The sequence below is a fragment of the Tursiops truncatus genome, chromosome 1, assembly GCF_011762595.2.
Source record: "Tursiops truncatus isolate mTurTru1 chromosome 1, mTurTru1.mat.Y, whole genome shotgun sequence".
NCBI classification, from domain to species: Eukaryota; Metazoa; Chordata; class Mammalia; order Artiodactyla; family Delphinidae; genus Tursiops; species Tursiops truncatus.
The window spans coordinates 110563686-110581834 of NC_047034.1; the positions used below are offsets into that span (position 1 = coordinate 110563686).

Below are 18149 nucleotides of genomic sequence, written 5' to 3' on the forward strand. Positions count from 1 at the left end.
TTCTTAAATAGGTAATATTTTAAAATATTTCTAAGGATTTTAAAATTGTTATTGGGAATCAGTATGTACCAAATAATTAGCATTTGGATTAATCAAAAGCAAACATTTTATACCTAGTATTGTATCAGTATCCCTAAGTTATGTACCAAATAGGCAGCCTGATTTATAGCAAATACAAAAATGTCAGGCCATACATTGTAGCCATAAAACTACATGTATAGGTAGATGTAGTTGATGTAAACAAAACCTGACTCAGAGGTTTCAATGGTTTTCTCACAAAAGTAGTAAAACTCCAGAAAACACCGGGGTAAAAGGCAATCTAAAATTTTTCCCTATGGATGACCCAGCAAACTCCAAATCATCTTTTAAGAAGCAATATGAATGGCACCTGGCTGTGAACCGTACTAACCACCCGCATCCCAGAGGCAGAGTTAATGCCGCCTTCCACATGTTACCTTGCCTTATGTAGCTTTATTGCACCTATCACACTGTATTTAACTAATAGCCTATATATAAATTCCTTAGAACAGAGACCATGTTAATCCTCAGTGCCCAACACGTAGTATATACTCAAATGTTTGATCTACTAATATGTAAATTAATACATGGGGCAGAAATTCTTGTCTATTTTTTCCACTAATGTATCCCTAGTATCTAGAATAGTGCCTAACATATAGTAGGTGATTAATAGGCATTTTAAAAAATTAATGAATTGATCAATAAATGAAGAAATGGAGGGAATTTAAATCCTTGTAGTAAATGTCAGTAGCACAGAGAAAGAAAGTTTAGATAAGTTTGAATAGAAATTACTTTTCATATTATCTCTAACTTACAGAATGATCAAGTCCCGGCCTCTGGATTATACCTTTGTTCCTCGAACATGGATCTTCCCTGCTGAATATACACAATTTCAGAATTATATGAAAGAATTAAAGAAAAAAAGAAAGCAGAAGACTTTTATAGTAAAACCAGCTAATGGTGCAATGGGTCATGGGTAGGTATTTTTCATATGGAATACATAAAAATTTTAAAAAATTGGGGGAAAGAATAAGTGTGACCATTTGCTCATGGTTGAGTACTAATATGAAAAAAAAATAAAATAGCTTTCTAACTTTTGCTTTTTTGGAACTAAATATTTAATGAGCCCTTTTACCCTGTCCTGGAGACTTCAATAATTCAATCTAAAAATTTAATCAACAGGTTGTGAGACTTTGATAGGAGACTACAAAATAGAGAAAGTAAATATTTTCTAATTTTTTTCTTAAACATAAAATTTGCATTCATCATAATTTTAGAGTAAGCTTGGAGAGGAAAATCAGTTGATACAATAGAGCTAAATTGAGTTGGTGAATGAAATGGAAAGGGTGTTACTGTTTTCATCTTAAAAAAAAAATCTTAAGCACAAAATATCTATTTTCTTTGCTTTACAAATGATTTTTTCCTTTATGTAGCCATGGTAATTGGATTGAAGATGAGTAGAACACATTTTAAGTTAAAGTGCTGAGAACTAGACCTGTTAGCTGGGGATAGATTATACAACTTAATATTCCTGTTTACTTTTGCTTTCTTATGTTAGTTTTCTGCTGTTTACTTTTTCAAAGAAAATGTGGCTGAAGCTACTTTTAATAAAAACACAAGTAATTTTTATCTTTGATTTAGAGTGCTGTGGGGAAAAAAGATATTTGGAAATATAGCTGCCAGGTAAATTACTGTTCAACACATTTCCTTTTAACTTTTAATCATAATTTAATAATTTAATCAGACATTATTTTAAACTGTGGTTTAGTGACTTAAAAGACAAATGACATGTAGTGTTAGTGGAAATTGTATATTAATTGTTTAATGTAAATTTGGTTCACTATATGTTAGTATCAAGGTAAACATTTTGGGGAAGATAATTGAAGTTCACATTTTCTCAATTTTAATGTTAAAAATTATGTTAAAAATTCATTTTTATATATATTTAATGTTAGTATAATAGTTAATAATATGAATTGACTACAGTAATAAAATAGCTGAAAAAGTATACTATACATACTGTGCTGCCATGGTTTATCTCATGCAATGCAGAAGTACATAGGTAAAGTACACCTGTCTCATCTGTAGAATATATCTATTTCCTTGCTGGTTTTCTGTTTAATTGTCCTGTTCATTATTGAGAGTGGGGGGCATTGAACACTTCAGCTGCTATTGTTGAACCGTCTATCTGTGCCTTCAATTCTATCAGTTTTTGCTTCATATATTTTGGAGCTCTGTTGTGAGGTGCATATGTTTATAATTATTATATCTTCTTGATGCATTGACTTTTAAAAATTATTATATTACTGTTCTTCTTCGTCTGTTGCAGTACTTTTTGTCTTAAAGTCTATTTTGTCTGATACTAGTATAGCCACTTCAGTTCTCTCTTGGTTACTGTTTGCATGGAATATCTTTTCCATTTGTTCACTTTCAGCCTATTTAAGTCTTTGAATATAAAGTGTGGCTCTTGTTGACAGCATGTAGTTGGGCCATATTTTTTATACATTCTGCCAAATCTTGTCTTTCAACTGGAGAGTTAATCCATTCTTATTTATTATGTAATTATTGATAAGGAAAGATTTACTTTTGGCATTTTGCTATTTGTTTTCTTTATGTCTTATATAGTTTTCATACCTCAATTTCTCCATTTCTGCCCTCTTGTGTATTACATGGGTATTTTCTAGTGTACCATTTTAATTTCATTGTCATTTATTTTACTATATATTTTTTCAGTTATTTTTTAAATGGTTGCTTTGGGGTTACAATTAGCATCTCCATTTATAACAACCTAGTTTGGATTAATATCATTACTTTTAACAGTAAAAACAACAACAACAACAACAAAACTTGCTTCTATTTGCCTCTGCCCCCTTTATGATGTTTTTGTCACAAATTACACCTGTATGTATTGTGTACCCATCAAAATAGATTTATAATAATTGTTTTATGCAGTTGTGTTTTAAATAATACAGGAAAAATAAGCAGTTACAAACCTAAACTACACTAGTAGTGACTTTTATTTTTACCTATGTAGTAATCTTTACAGGTGCTCTTTATTTCTTTGTGTAGATTTGAATTACTGCCTAGTGTCCCTTTGCTTCAGCCTGAAGGATTGTCTTTAGCATTTCTTATAGGCCAGGTATAATAGCAACAAAATCTCTCAGTTTTTGTTTATCTGGTAATGTCTTAATTTCTCTTTCAATTTTGAATATTTTGTCAGGTATAGATTTCTTGGTTAACAGTTTTTTTTTTTTTATCAGCACTTTGAATATGTCATCTTACTGTGTTCTGCCCTCCATTGTTTCTGATGAGAAATTAGCTCTTTATCTTAATGAGGATCCCTTGGGTGGGATGAGTGGCCTGTCTTGCTACTTTTTTTCTCTTTCTCTAGGCTTTTGACAGTTTGATTAGAACATGTCTTAGTGTGGCTCTCTTTGAGTTTATCTTACTTGAAATTTATTAGGCTTCTTGATTTGTAGGTTAATATTTTTCATCAGATTGGGAGATTCTCAGCCATTAATTCTTCAAAGAGTCTTTTTGCCCCTCTCTCTTTTCTTCTTTTGAGACACCCATTATTAGTGTGTTGATATTATTGATGTTGTCTTGCAGGACTCTTAAGCTCTGTTCATTTTTCTTCATTCTTTTTCCTTTCTGTTCCTCAGACTAATCTCAATTGATTTATCTTCAGGTTTACTGAGTCTTTCCCTGCCTTCCCACATCTTCTGTTTAGCCCCTCTAATGTATTTTTGTTTCAGTTATTGTACTTTTCAACTTCAGAATTTTTGTTTGGTTACCCCCACCTACCCCGCCACCTTTAAAAGTAATTTCTATCTCTACTGATATTCTGCATTGGTGAGATATTATTCCCATGGTTTCCTTCAGTTCTTTGTACATGATTTCTTTTAGCTCTTTGAACAAATTTAAAATAGTTGATTTAAATAATTTATTGTCTAGTAAGCCAAATGTCTGGGTTTCCTCAGGTATAGTTTCTACTAATTGAGAATTTTTTTTGTGTATGGGTTATACTTTTTTTTTTTTGAATGACTCATGATATTTTGTTGAAAATTGGACATTTTGTGTATTGTAATGTAGCAACTCTGACAATTAGATTCTCCCTCCTCTACAGGGTTTTTTGTTACCATTTGTTCTAGTTGATGTTTATTTGTTTAGTGACCTTTCTGAAATAATTTTGTAAAGTTTGTATTTTTTAATTGTGTGTGACCTCTGAAGTTCCTGTTCTGTTAGATCAGTGGTCAGTGTAATTGTCCAATCCATTAGTAATTGAACAGAAATTTCCTTAAACACTGGGAACCAAATATCTGTATCTATACCTATATCCATATACACACACACACATATATATATGTGTGTGTGTGTATATGGATATAGGTATAGATATACATATATATCCCCCAATCCTTGCAGATGGTGTGTGTGTGTGTGTGTGTGTGTTAGAACATGCCTTCAACACTTAGCTAGGTAGTTTATAACTCTGCCTTAGCCTTCACCTCCTACTTGATGGTTAGCTGGAGGTAAGAGCTTAGGGCCATCTCAGATCTTTCCTGAGCATGCACTTAGCCCTGGGCATTCATGTAGTCTTCTAGAATCCCAGAAATATATGAGAGCTTTTCAAAGTCCTTATTCCCCAAAGATTGTCATTCCTGTCTTTCCCCCCAATCTTTGCAGTTAGTCTGATGGTTTTCCCAACTGCTATTTGTTGCAGGGACTACTACATTTGTCTTTAAATGTTTTCAATATTGTCTCTGCCGACCCCCCCCCCCCCCCCCCCGCCCCCGGCAAGTGGCTGCCTCAGCACTGGGAGAGTTTGCAGTTAGACAAGATAAAAGAAAACCTTTGAGATTGTCCAGGGAACCACAGAACTGAATTAAACAAATAGACAAACAAACAAACAAACAAAACAACCACAAGAATAGGTCTGTTCTACTGCCTCTAGAACCAGTACCTGTACTGGGAACACAGGTTATTGCTCAAGGCCACTGCTGAGCTGGGGGTTGGGGGTGGTACCAGAGTAAATTAAAATGCTAGGAATCTCTTTTACACAGATTCAGCTGGGTTTTTTTTTTGTTGTTTGTTTTTTATTACATGTTCCTTGGTTAGTATCCATGGTTCTAAAAAAGTTGCTTCTGACAGTATTTTTTTTTTTTTTTTTTTTTTGCGGTACGTGGGCCTCTCACTGTTGTAGCCTCTCCCGTTGCAGAGCACAGGCTCCGGACGCGCAGGCTCAGTGGCCATGGCTCACAGGCCCAGCCGCTCTGCGGCATGTGGGATCTTCCCAGACCGGGGCCCGAACCTGTGTCCCCCGATTCGGCAGGTGGACTCTCAACCACTGCGCCACCAGGGAAGCCCCTGACAGTATTTTTATGCTGTATTTTTTTTGTGTGTGTGTGATGGGACCACTTTCCTCTTGAGTATTACCTATAACTTTGTTAAAATCCTGACTCCATAACAAATTATTCTTTTAACCTTTTCTTTAAATTTAGGATTTCTTTGATAAGAAATGGTGACAAACTTCCATCTCAGGATCATTTGATTGTTCAAGAATACATTGAAAAGCCTTTCCTAATGGAAGGTTACAAGTTTGATTTACGAATTTATATTCTGGTAACATCGTGTGATCCACTAAAAATATTTCTCTACCACGATGGACTTGTGCGAATGGGAACAGAGAAGTACATTCCACCTAATGAGACCAATTTGGTAAGTGATACCAGACACTATGATTTTATTAATTTATTCAACATCTATTTTTTAAAACACCTATTGTGTATAAATGTTAAATGAACAAAGTTCCTCCTCTCAGGCTTTTATAGTCTAGAAGAATTATATACATAAATAAGACTGCCTCTAATTTAAGACAGCTTTGTGGAAATTAGAAAAAAAAGTGCCTGCTTCTCCAGGTAGGCTAATTAGGAAAATACACCCCATCTGGGTGCTGTGAGCATGAGGATGGATTTCGAAGTATATATGTGTGTGTAGTGGTACTGGATAGAAATGATTGATACTGAAATACAAATTAAAATAATATGCCATTGAGAAATACAGATAAAGTGTTATAGAATTGAGTGTAGGAATAGGTTTTGTTCAGCTTCTCATGGGAGAGGTGGTATTTGAGCAGTCTTTGTATGAAAGGTATGGTTTAAACATGTAGAATGTGGGAGAAAGTATATGAAACAGAGAAAGCAAAAGTTATCAGAAAGTAGAGTTATTTTTTGTTGGAACAAAAGAGAAGATTTTAAATTTATGTTGATCAATTGTGAAGTAGAGACATAAATTGGCAGTTTCATAGTACGTTTTTAATTCTGTTAAGTGGAGATTTTTGTAAGTATTTTTCCATTAAGATTATCTTTGTGTAACCATAACATATTGATGAAAGTCATAACTGTAGTTTATGAAGGTCAAACTGTAATTTATTATCATAATTTATCATGAAAGTCATAAATGTAATTTATAGTTTATGAGAGACAAACCGTACTTTATTATCCATACTTCAAAGTTTAGTTAACCTCTACCTCTATTTTTGGATCTACTAATTACAGTAAAAAAATATACCTAATTAAGGATCGTTTCCCATTTTTGTCAAAGGCCTGGGTATTGTTCTATAATATTATGCACATAAATGACTACATTGAGTGGTCATTTTCCAAAATTAAATGACTAATCATAAATGTTGCTACGTTCAATTAACTAAAAAATGTTGTAAACCTGGCAAAGGAAGAATAAGGGAACTGTCAAAGTTTTTACAGGGAAGGAAGATAAAAGAAAGAATCATCTCTTCAAAGCTCATAAGGTGTGGATACATCCAAGCTCCAAGAAATGTTTGAACTCTACTGCATTCTAGACATTGTGCTGGTTTGGGAAAAACGGTGACCAAGACAGATACAGTACTTGATCTCACAAAAGCAACAATCTAGTGGGGAGGCAGAAAATAAAATAAGCATTTATAATACCCAGTGGTAAGTGTAATGGTTTAAGAAACTGAGAATGCTATGGCAGTGCATAGCAGGAACATCTAACTCAGTTGGAGATACAGTTAGAGAGGGAGTTTGTAAAGTGAAATCTGAAGAGTGAGGGGTTAGCTAAGTTAGAGGTGGGGTGGGTTGGGTTAAGACTCCAGGTAGAAGAATGGCCCAGAGGTAGGAGGGAGAGTGATACGTCTGGAGAGAGCACACACGTTCAATATGGCTAAAGTACAGACTAAGACATCAGGATGGAGAGTCCCAGAGGCCAGATCTTGGTAGATCATGGCTAGGATTTTGGAACTTAACCTAAGAAGAAGGGAAGCATTGAAAGATTTTAAACAAGGGAAAGAAGGAATGAGATTGTTGTCTTAAAAAGGTCACCTGGTCTATGGTGTGGGGAATGTGAGATGGGGCTGTAGATGGATAGGGGAAACTAGAGTAAGGGAGACAAGAAGCTGTATTCTAGTCTAACCACATGTGAGAGACAAGATGACTTAATTTGAAGTGATAGTAGGGCAGGACTACGAATAAGAACACAGATTTCAGATATATTTACGATACCATGGGTAACACTGATATACCAACAAGTTGATTTGTAGAATAAGGGAAAGAGAGAGAGAAATTAAGGATAAAACTCAAAAGAGTTTTGGCACAGCAGTTGGGTGGATGGTGACATTCACTGTGATAGGGAGTATAGGAGCTTTTAAAGTTTTGCAGAAAGCTGATGTGTTTGATTTGAGATGCCTGTGTGACTTCCAAATGGATCTATACTATTGGCATTTGGATATACAGTATAGGTCTAAAGCTCAGATGAGAGAACTGAGCTACAGGCGTAATTTGGGGCTTATCAGTTTATAGATTATAATTAAAATAGTTGGAGTGGGTAAGACTGGATTACATATATGTAAAGCAGATAGTCATGTTTTGAGAGGAAAGAGTAAAGGAAGAGATAGGAAAGGGTAAGACTTGAAAGCTCATTTAGGTGATAAAGTGATTTATTCTAATTTCTTAAGTTGGATGTATGTGATTTGCTTAAGTACACTGGGTTAGGAAATCATATTGAAAGATTGGGAGTCAGGAAATGTGGCCTCTAGGTTTCGCTTTGCCAAGTGCTCTTGAGTCACATAATCTCCTGGCTTTGGTTTTCACATATATGAAAAATGATGTTCTCCTGTATAAACATCAGTGTTCCTCATATATCTCTAAAATTTCACGGTTGAGTTCCTACATGAAGATACTAAAAATTTAAGAAGTGAAGTGCAAAACTTTATCTAAAGTGAGATCACTCTTATTTAAAAGATAAGTTTAAGAAAAAAGGTGGAAAAAATAAACCAAAATGCTCCCATTGGTTGTTTTTGGACAGCAGACTGCTTCATATTTTTTTCCTTCTTCGTATTTCCAATTTTTAAAATAGCGTGCATTTTGTCATGAGCTGTATATTGATAAGCTACATGTAAGGAAATCATGAGAGAATTTCAGAAATTGAAATATAATAAACATAAATTTTTTGGCCACCCCGTGTAGCAGTCAGTCAATCCTTGAAAGGTTCTGTATATTCCAATTCATTATTTTGAGCCTATGCACTATAAAATAGGATAGAGAATAGTTATATACTTTTTATGCATTGCAGGTTGCTATTTGATTCAGAGCTGCCATTACTTCTCCTTATGGCAAATGTCCAACTGACAGTGAACTGTTTCGAAGGGGATTTTTGTCAAAGTAGATGTGAAATTGTGGAATTTCCAATGCTACATATAAAAATAATGTTTTAAGAAAAATGCAAAGTTCCATTTCTTATTCACGTTTCCACTAGGATAGCTAGAGTTTTTATTACTGCTGTTAGTATTTATTTTAAGAAATTCCTGCCAAATGGAGAGCTCCTCAAAAAATTATTTTCCAAACAAAAATAATTTCTATTTTGGAAACTAAGAAATGTTATAGTTTGATTAATTTCCTTTTTTCTTTAAATCAAGCACTTAAAATTAGACAAGTATGAGGTTATGCTCTTTCTTTTAAATATCACTTAAAGTGATAATTTTCATGAAGGTAGGGACTATGTCTGCCTTATTAATCTTTGTGTCCACAGTGCACAGCACACATTCCTGCCAGTGGTGGGTGCTCCTTAAATATTGTTCAATATACAAAAAAAATTCTTAATTACTGGTGGGCATATGGATTAATAAACAACATGTAGCTCATATGATCAGTTCTGCATATTTGCTTCAAAGATTTCAATACTGTAGACTTAAGTAACTGCAGTGAAAATAAAATATGATATAAATATCATTGGTTATTAACAAATCAGAATAGTAATGATGTGCTCAAAGTATGTATTCATTGTGATGCAACATTGCTATCTAAAGTGGTTTCTGGGAATAGGATCATGAGGGTGGGATTTACAGACCTCATGAATGTTTATGATAGATTGATAAAGAGCTATTAATGTATATTAATTGACAATTATGAGAAATTTTAAATTTTGTATTCTTTTTCAAGTTTATTTGAGGATAACACTGTCAACAAACATAAGAATATAGAGAGACTAAGACCTAAGAACTCGAGTATGGAGCGCTATAAATTTGCTGTTAATCATTTAGACATTTGTACAGCATCGTGTGGTGCTTCTGTCTCCTGACTCTGAGTGCACTCTGTCTTGTTAACAAGTTACAGTGATCTTCCAGTCAGGATGGGAGGGCAGAGGTTGAGGTTGGTATCCTACCTCTAGGTTTCTGCTACTTACTTGAGCTTTTACTTTTAAATGTTTGTTTGAGAAGATATAGAATACTCTCTCAGAAAATTCCTTTCCCAAAACAAGTTAGGATGAAAATTTTAGAAAAACATTAAAAACAAACCAACTAAGAAAAACAGACTTCAAAGTTACAGCATTTTTCTTGCTTAGCAATATGTAGTTTCACATTTTCATTTAATTACTCTATATATTCTTATTATTTTCATACTTTCTATGGTAGATATCTTTTCAATAATATACAAAGTAACTTTGAAGGTGACTACTTTCACAACCTTTTTTAGAAAAATGTGCCATTGCATTTTGAAAATTACCTTTATAATCATTAAATTATGAATATGTATATTTTAAACTTTAAAATTGGCTTTCCTCTTTGGATGCTTTCTTTTCTGTGAAACATCATGGCTCTAGAGTCTCATAGGTGATAACAACTTTGGTTCTGACTTGTTACAGACCCAGTTATACATGCATCTGACAAACTACTCTGTGAACAAGCACAATGAGCATTTTGAAAGGGATGAAACTGAAAACAAAGGCAGCAAACGTTCCATCAGATGGTTTACAGAATTTCTACAAGCAAATCAACATGATGTTGCTAAGTTTTGGAGTGATATTTCAGTAAGATTATACCATTTCACAATTTTAACTGTCTTTCCTCATATTAATTGAAAGGATCATCAACCATTTTAAATAAAAAACGGATTACATTAGATTGGGCAGATAAAGTGTGCTTTTATGAAGAAAGTGAAATTTGTCATGGACCTTAATAGATAAGTAGTACTTTTACTGCTAGGATCGGAAAGAGGGAATGCTAAGCGGAGGCAAAAGCATGAGTAAAGGCATGGTGGTATGAAAATAGTTCAAAGTGGCCCAGGTTGGTGCATATCGTATTTGTGGGAGATACATGAAGACTTGATGGCTGGAAAGATATGTGGAGCCAAGTTTTAGGTCTGGAAATCAAGGCTTCACTTGGTAGGCAGTAAGGATTCATTCAGTTTTTAAGGGAGGAGATTAATAAGGCCAAAGACCATGCATGCATTTGAAAGATAAATCTGACAATGGGTATAGGATGGGTTAGAGTGAAGACCAGAAGTAGGTAGAGGAGGGCATTTGGGAGTAGTTTCAGGGAAAAGAATGGCCTGAATTGAACCACAATAAAAGAGGTGACAATGAAGTAGACCTTGAGATTAACTGAATGTTTAGAATGGGGAGGGGGGAAGAAGTATTCAGATATTCTTCTGCAGTTTTGAGGAATAATTATAAGGAGAATGGGTGTGGTCTTATTTGAAATAGAATAGGAAGGAATTTATTTTGAGAAGATGTAGAGCTTAGTTTTGTAGATGAGAGAAAAGAGTTCTATTCACTTATTTGCTAGTTCATTTATTCATTTATTCAGTAAACATTTATTGAACCCATAATATAAGCCTGTCCCTGGCTGATAATTTGAGGATTTATAAGATACAGCTCCAAGCCTCAAAAAACTCAAGAGTTTGGTAGGAAACACTTGCACATAAATTGTTAATGAAATGCAATGTAGCAAGTACAAAAACAGAGGCATACATTGGCTTCTGTGGGGTTGTAGAGGAAGACCACATGTAGTAGCTTTGAGTGGATGGGCATAGCAGGACTTCCTGGAGGCATTGACACCTGAACTCAGTTTTTTAAAAGTCCATGAGGCTATGATGAATTCTACTTTCGATATGTTAAACTTGAAATGCTCTCTCAGGTAGAAAAGTTGAGCAGGCAGTTAAAAGTGTATGTATGAGGTGTAATGGATAATTAAAGCCATGGCAGTAGATGAAATTCCAAATGGTAAGGGTAAAGAGAGAAAAGGAAACATGTATGAGAAGATAACCTTGGTGAAACAGACCCTTTTATTAATCCTAGCAGAAATATTAAAATGGTATTCATAGTTAAGAAGAGTATGTTGAAAATACTTAACATGATTAGGGCTATACAATTTGACTTCTGGGACAAGTAATATATATTTAAATAAAAATATCGTGGAAAATGGATGTGAAAGTTCATTGTTGGTTGAACTTGGTTCTCTTGAGAAAATCAGAGAAAAAATCAGCATCATTATATTTATTCCTTTTCTTAGTGTTTTGTTAGTTTGAATCTTTTTAAAAATCTTATTTTCTGTCTCACAGAATGTAAACCGGAAGATACTTAGGTGTCAGACAAGTAAAAAGGAGTTAAGTAGTCTGGATAGAAGAAAATAGGGCAGGCTGAGAACGGTGGTCATTTGAGGAGCATAAGCGGTCTAAAGGGGATAGATATCACTCAGCACCAGCCTATTGGTGCCATGTGGTATTTTGGGCCCAGTGTGCCTCATTCTCTAATTTGTCAATAGATGCCCTAAGTCTCCTGATTTATAAATGTTGGCAACAAATTCAAAATTCTTAAAAATTTAGGGGTCCCATCAAATTTTAAAGTTTGTCATTTGGGTTTGGTCAGATTCTCACCAACTTGTTAACTTTCTTTTATGTCTTCCCGAGAGACTAAATATTGATACATCCAAACAAGAAATTTGATTCCAACAATGCCGTTTATTTATCTATTTACTTTATCAAGGCCAGTTTTTTGGAAATTCCAAAAAATATTCTAATAATGATAGTTTACTATCATGTGGGTCAGAAACATCAAAGTGGTAAAATTTGCAATTTTGATACAGTAGCTCAATGATGGAAGATCTACTTGGTGATACCTGGATGATTTAATGAATGGGTCATTTGGTGACTAGCTCAGAGAGACCAAGAAAGTTTTAGATGCCCTCTGGTATTCTTTTTCTTTACCAGATTCTTCACTTCTTATGAGTTTGATTGTTCAGGGAAGTCTTTGTGAAAAGGTGCAATCTGTTGTGTTGCCTTGGTGAGGAATGTACGGAGAGAATCAGTCAGAGAGAAAAATGGATATCATTAGCTTTACAGACATTGGTTTTAAGTGGTACTTTCCCCACATAATTGAATTAGGACAAGGTATACAACTAAGACTAATACTAATAAGAGTATGGAAATTAACTCCTCAGAGCTTAAAATATAATTTTCAGATATTACCTGAACATAGCAATTGCCGGCCTATTAAGCTCTGATACACTGCATGATCATTTCTATAAATGGGTAAATTTTGCATCATTCTTGCCTACATTTGTTAAAATGTACATTAATAAATCTATAAGTAACCAATTAATAAATAATAACATTAACTTTTCCAAGTACCTTCTTACAATTATCTTGTCAAACTATCTGCACTTATGTAATTCTTTTAAGAATTGAAATTTGTCATGGACCTTAATAGATAAGTAGTACTTTTTCTTGTTAAGAATTGCATGTACTTACAGATGTCTGTTGAAGGTGAATCAATAGGATAGTATAAAAAGAGAATAAGAGGAGATGAAGAAGGCAATTGTGCAATAAATTTTTATCTTAATAGTTTACCAATTTCATGAATTTAACTTAGAACTTTTTTTCGGTGACTACTTTATTGATGGTAATTTCTCTAAAAAGTAGCTGTCTGCATATGAAAACTAACATTCAGCAATACCTTCTATGAAGAACAGATATATGTGCTTTTGTGCTGGTCAAGAATAAATAAGAAATCAACAGAAAAGCAGGCCATGGAGGTTAAAAATGACTTTAATCACTCATAAGATCATCCTTAATGAATGCTTTTTATATACTTCGGGTACAAATCTACAAAATCATCTTTCAAAGCAATGTTGGAAATTCTCAAAAGCATTAGTGGAATTTGATTTGATTAGTGGAATTTGTATTTGGTTGTATCATTACTGATTTCACATATACCTGCAATCTTGCCTCTGGATTCCTAAAATTGTGCTGTTTTTATGTAGTAAAAACACAGATTTGTAATCCAGAGTCTAAATATTCATTCCCCCTCACTCTGCCCCCCCCCCATCTCCCCACCTGTCTTGTTTCACATAGACACTTACTAGTCAAGGTTTTAACTTCTTTTTCCTACTCAGGTGATTTCAGTAATATCTCAAGATTTATATAATGTGGACTTTTCTTTTTTATCCTCACATACTGTGGTGCTACCACACATTTGTTATTTTGAATAGAATTTTCTAAGAACAGCCTCTTGTGGCATCTCTGATATCCCCAAATACGTTCTGGGTTGGGATTCTTGGTAACAGCGAGGTTAACTTCATCTTCCATTTCTTTCTCTCATAATAAATACTGCTCCCACCAGGCAGCTGAATGTTTGTGTCTGACCAGATATATGAGGTGGAATTCCAGAAGAATAATAGAATAAATATAACTACAGTAGTTAAGTTGCTAACCCCTCTTGATGGTTTACTCTGTTCTAGGCACTATGCTAAGAGTTATACATGGAGTCTCATTTTGTCCTTCCATCAGTCTTTTGCAGCAGGTATTATTGCTATTGCCAGTTTACATTTTAGAAAAATGAGACAAAGTTTAAGCAACATGACTGAGGATGCACATCTAACAAGTAGCAAAGCCTGGGATAAAGCCAGAAAGTCAACTTTGGAGCCATTTTCTTAACTGCCATGCTATATTGGCTGTACCTGTAGAATGGGAGTTAAAAAGACAGTATATTCTAAGCAAAAACCAGCAAGACAGCTTTTCCACAATCCATAGCTTGTTCTCAGACTTCGGTAAACCAACTTTTTCTTTTATTAGCATTAGTAACTCACCCTAGTAGTATTATGTGTTCTCACAGAAAATGTTGACAGCTAGTTTGTTAATTGGCAGTACTCTGATTTCAGATAAACCTTATGAACAACAGAATCATCACTGCACAGAGAAACCCAGCTCTCCTAGATTCTGTCCTCTTGACCTTTCAGGCTTTGTCTAAGTGGAGGTTCTATAATGTTGTTTGTGAAATAGTTTTCTCTCCTTGGAAGTTTACTCTCCTTGTCTTCCCTCCCATCACCTTGCCTTCTGTATGGTTTCTGAGAAGGCAAGCATGTGATCCTACCTTACTTATTTAACAAATACAAGCCGCATTCATAAATTTTTATTTGTTCACAGGTGATCTTGAGCATTTACTAAATGCCAGGCACTATTGTTAAGCACTGGGAATGGGGTTGTAAATAATACAGACAAGGACTCTGTTTTAACAAAAAAAAGAAAAAGATCAGCTTGTCCTATGCTGTGTAGTGACACAGTAATGAATGATGTATGGGTGCCTACTTTTGACTCAGGGGTCAGGGACGGACTCTCTGAGTATCAAGGGGCCAGACATGGGAATATTGGGGGAAGAGTGTTCCAGGAAGAGGGATCAGCTAGTGTGAGAGGCCTAGAGAAGAGGAGCATGGCTGGAGTACAGTGGGCAGGGGGAGAGTTGGGTGAGATGAGGTCAGAGCAGTGGCAGGGGTTAGATGCCACAGAGCTTTGTGAACCTGGCCAGGATGCTAGTTGGTAAGTCCAGGCCTGATTTCCAAGTATGTAAATGAGATACAAAGAAATAAGGCTTTTCATCTTTTTTTTTAAATGACAATCTTTACAGGAATTGGTGGTAAAGACTCTGATTGTAGCAGAACCTCATGTCCTGCATGCATATCGAATGTGCAGACCTGGTCAACCTCCAGGAAGTGAAAGTGTCTGCTTCGAAGTCCTGGGATTTGATATTTTGTTGGATAGAAAACTAAAGCCATGGCTTCTGGAGGTAAGGCATTTCTTTAAGAAGAAAGAGAACTGATCTCTATTCTTTTTTTTTTTTTTCTTTTTTCTTTTGAATTTTATTTTATTTTTTTTAAACAGCAGATTCTTATTAGTCATCCATTTTATACACATCAGTGTATACATGTCAATCCCAATCGCCCAATTCAGCACACCACCACGCCCACCCCCCTGTGGCTTTCCCCCCTTGGTTTCCATACGTTTGTTTTCTATATCTGTGTCTCAATTTCTGCCCTGCAAACCAGTTAATCTGTACCATTTTTCTAGTTTCCACATATATGCGTTAATATACGATATTTGTTTTTCTCTTTCTGACTTACTTCACTCTGTATGACAGTTTCTAGATCCATCCACGTCTCAACAAATGACCCAATTTCGTTCCTTTTTATGGCTGAGTAATATTCCATTGTATATATGTACCACATCTTCTTTCTCCATTCGTCTGTTGGTGGGCATTTAGGTTGCTTCCATGACCTGGCTATTGTAAATAGTGCTGCAATGAACATTGGGTGCATGTGTCTTTTTGAATTATGGTTTTCTCTGGGTATATGCCCAATAGTGGGAATGCTGGATCATATGGTAATTCTATTTTTAGTTTTTTAAGGAACCTCCATACTGTTCTCCATAGTGGCCGTATCAATTTACATTCCCACCAACAGTGCAAGAGGGTTCCCTTTTCTCCACACCCTCTCCAGCATTTGTTGTTCGTAGATTTTCTGATGATGCCCATTCTAACTGGTGTGAGGTGATACCTCATTGTAGTTTTGCAATTACATTTCTCTAATAATTAGTGACGTTGACCAGCTTTTCATGTGCCTCTTGGCCATCTGTATGTCTTCTTTGCAGAAATGTCTATTTAGGTCTTCTGCCATTTTTGGATTGGGTTGTTTGTTTTTTTAATATTGAGCTGCATGAGCTCTTTATATATTTTGGAGATTAATCCTTTGTCCATTGATTCATTTGCAAATATTTTCTCCCATTCTGAAGGCTGTGTTTTTGTCTTGTTTATGGTTTCCTTTGCTGTGCAAAAGCTTTGAAGTTTCATTAGGTCCCATTTGTATATTTTTGGGTTCACTTCCATTTCTTTGGGAGGTGGGTCAAAAAGGATCTTGGTGTGGTTGATGTCATAGAGTGTTCTGCCTATGTTTTCCTCTAAGAGTTTTATAGTGTCCAGTCTTACATTTAGGTCTTTAATCCATTTTGAGTTTATTATTATGTATGGTGTTAGGGAGTGTTCTAATTTCATTCTTTTGCATGTAGCTGTCCAGTTTTCCCAGCACCATTTATTGAAGAGACTGTATTTTCTCCATTATATATCCTTGCCTCCTTTTTCATAGATTAGTTGACCATAGGTGTGTGGGTTTATCTCTGGGCTTTCTGTCTTGTTCCATTGATCTGTGTTTCTGTTTTTGTGCCAGTACCATATTGTCTTGATTACTATAGCTTTGTAGTATAGTCTGAAGTCAGTGAGTCTGGTTCCTCCAGCTCTGTTTTTTTTCCCTCAAGAATGCTTTGGCTATTTGGGGTCTTTTGTTTCTCCATACAAATTTTAACATTTTTTCTTCTAGTTCTGTAAAAAATGCCATTGGTAATTTGATAGGGATTGCATTGAATCTGTAGATTGCTTTGGGTAGTATAGTCATTTTCACAATTTTGATTCTTCCAATCCAAGAACATGGTATATCTCTCCATCTGTTGGTATCATCTTTAATTTCTTTCATCAGTGTCTTATAGTTTTCTGCATACAGGTCTTTTGTCTCCCTAGGTAGGTTTATTCCTAGGTATTTTATTGTTTTTGTTGTTTTGGTAAATGGGAGTGTTACTATAATTTCTCTTTCAGATTTTTTATCATTAGTGTATAGGAATGCAAGACATTTGTGTGCATTAGTTTTGTATCCTGCAACTTTACCAAATTCATTGATTAGCTGTAGTAGTTTTCTGGTGGCATCTTTAGGATTCTCTATGTATAGTATCATGTCATCTGCAAACAGTGACAGTTTTACTTCTTCTTTTCCAATTTGGATTCCTTTTATATCTTTTTCTTCTTTGATTGCCATGGCTAGGACTTCCAAAACTATGTTGAATAATAGTGGTGAGAGTGGACATCCTTGTCTTGTTCCTGATCTTAGAGGAAATGCTTTCAGTGTTTCACCATTGAGAACGATGTTTGCTGTGGGTTTGTCGTATATGGCCTTTATTATGTTGAGGTAGGTTCCCTCTATGCCCACTTTCTGGAGAATTTTTATCATAAATGGGTGTTGAATTTTGTCAAAAGCTTTTTCTGCATCTATTGATATGACCATATTGTTTTTATTATTCAATTTGTTATTTATTATTCAATTTGTTAATATGGTGTATCACATTGATTGATTTGCTTATACTGAAGAATCCTCGCATCCCTGGGATAAATCCCACTTGATCATGTTGTATGATCCTTTTAATGTGTTGTTGGATTCTGATTGCTAGTATTTTGTTGAGGATTTTTGTATCTATATTCATCAGTGATATTGGTCTGTAATTTTCTTTTTTTGTAGTATCTTTGTCTGGTTTTGGTATCAGTGTGATGGTGGCCTAATAGAATGAGTTTGGGACTGTTCCTTACACTAAAATTTTTTGGAAGAGTTTGAGAAGGATGGGTGTTTGCTCTTCTCTAAATGTTTGATAGAATTCACCTGTGAAGCCTTCTGGTCCTGGACTTTTGTTTGTTGGAAGACTTTTAATCACAGTTTCAATTTCATTACT

The 18149-nt window shown here is 34.8% G+C and overlaps 1 protein-coding gene across 1 annotated transcript in view; it reads left to right on the top strand.

Moving 5' to 3' along the window:
- The window catches only part of TTLL7 (tubulin tyrosine ligase like 7), a 155084-nt gene that overhangs the window by 64280 nt on the left and 72655 nt on the right, over window positions 1-18149 (top strand). The window contains exons 6-9 of the mRNA XM_033864301.2: window positions 836-994; window positions 5520-5736; window positions 10198-10362; window positions 15235-15393. Coding sequence (XP_033720192.1) covers window positions 836-994; window positions 5520-5736; window positions 10198-10362; window positions 15235-15393 — 700 coding nt within the window. The remainder of the gene's footprint in view (window positions 1-835; window positions 995-5519; window positions 5737-10197; window positions 10363-15234; window positions 15394-18149) is intronic.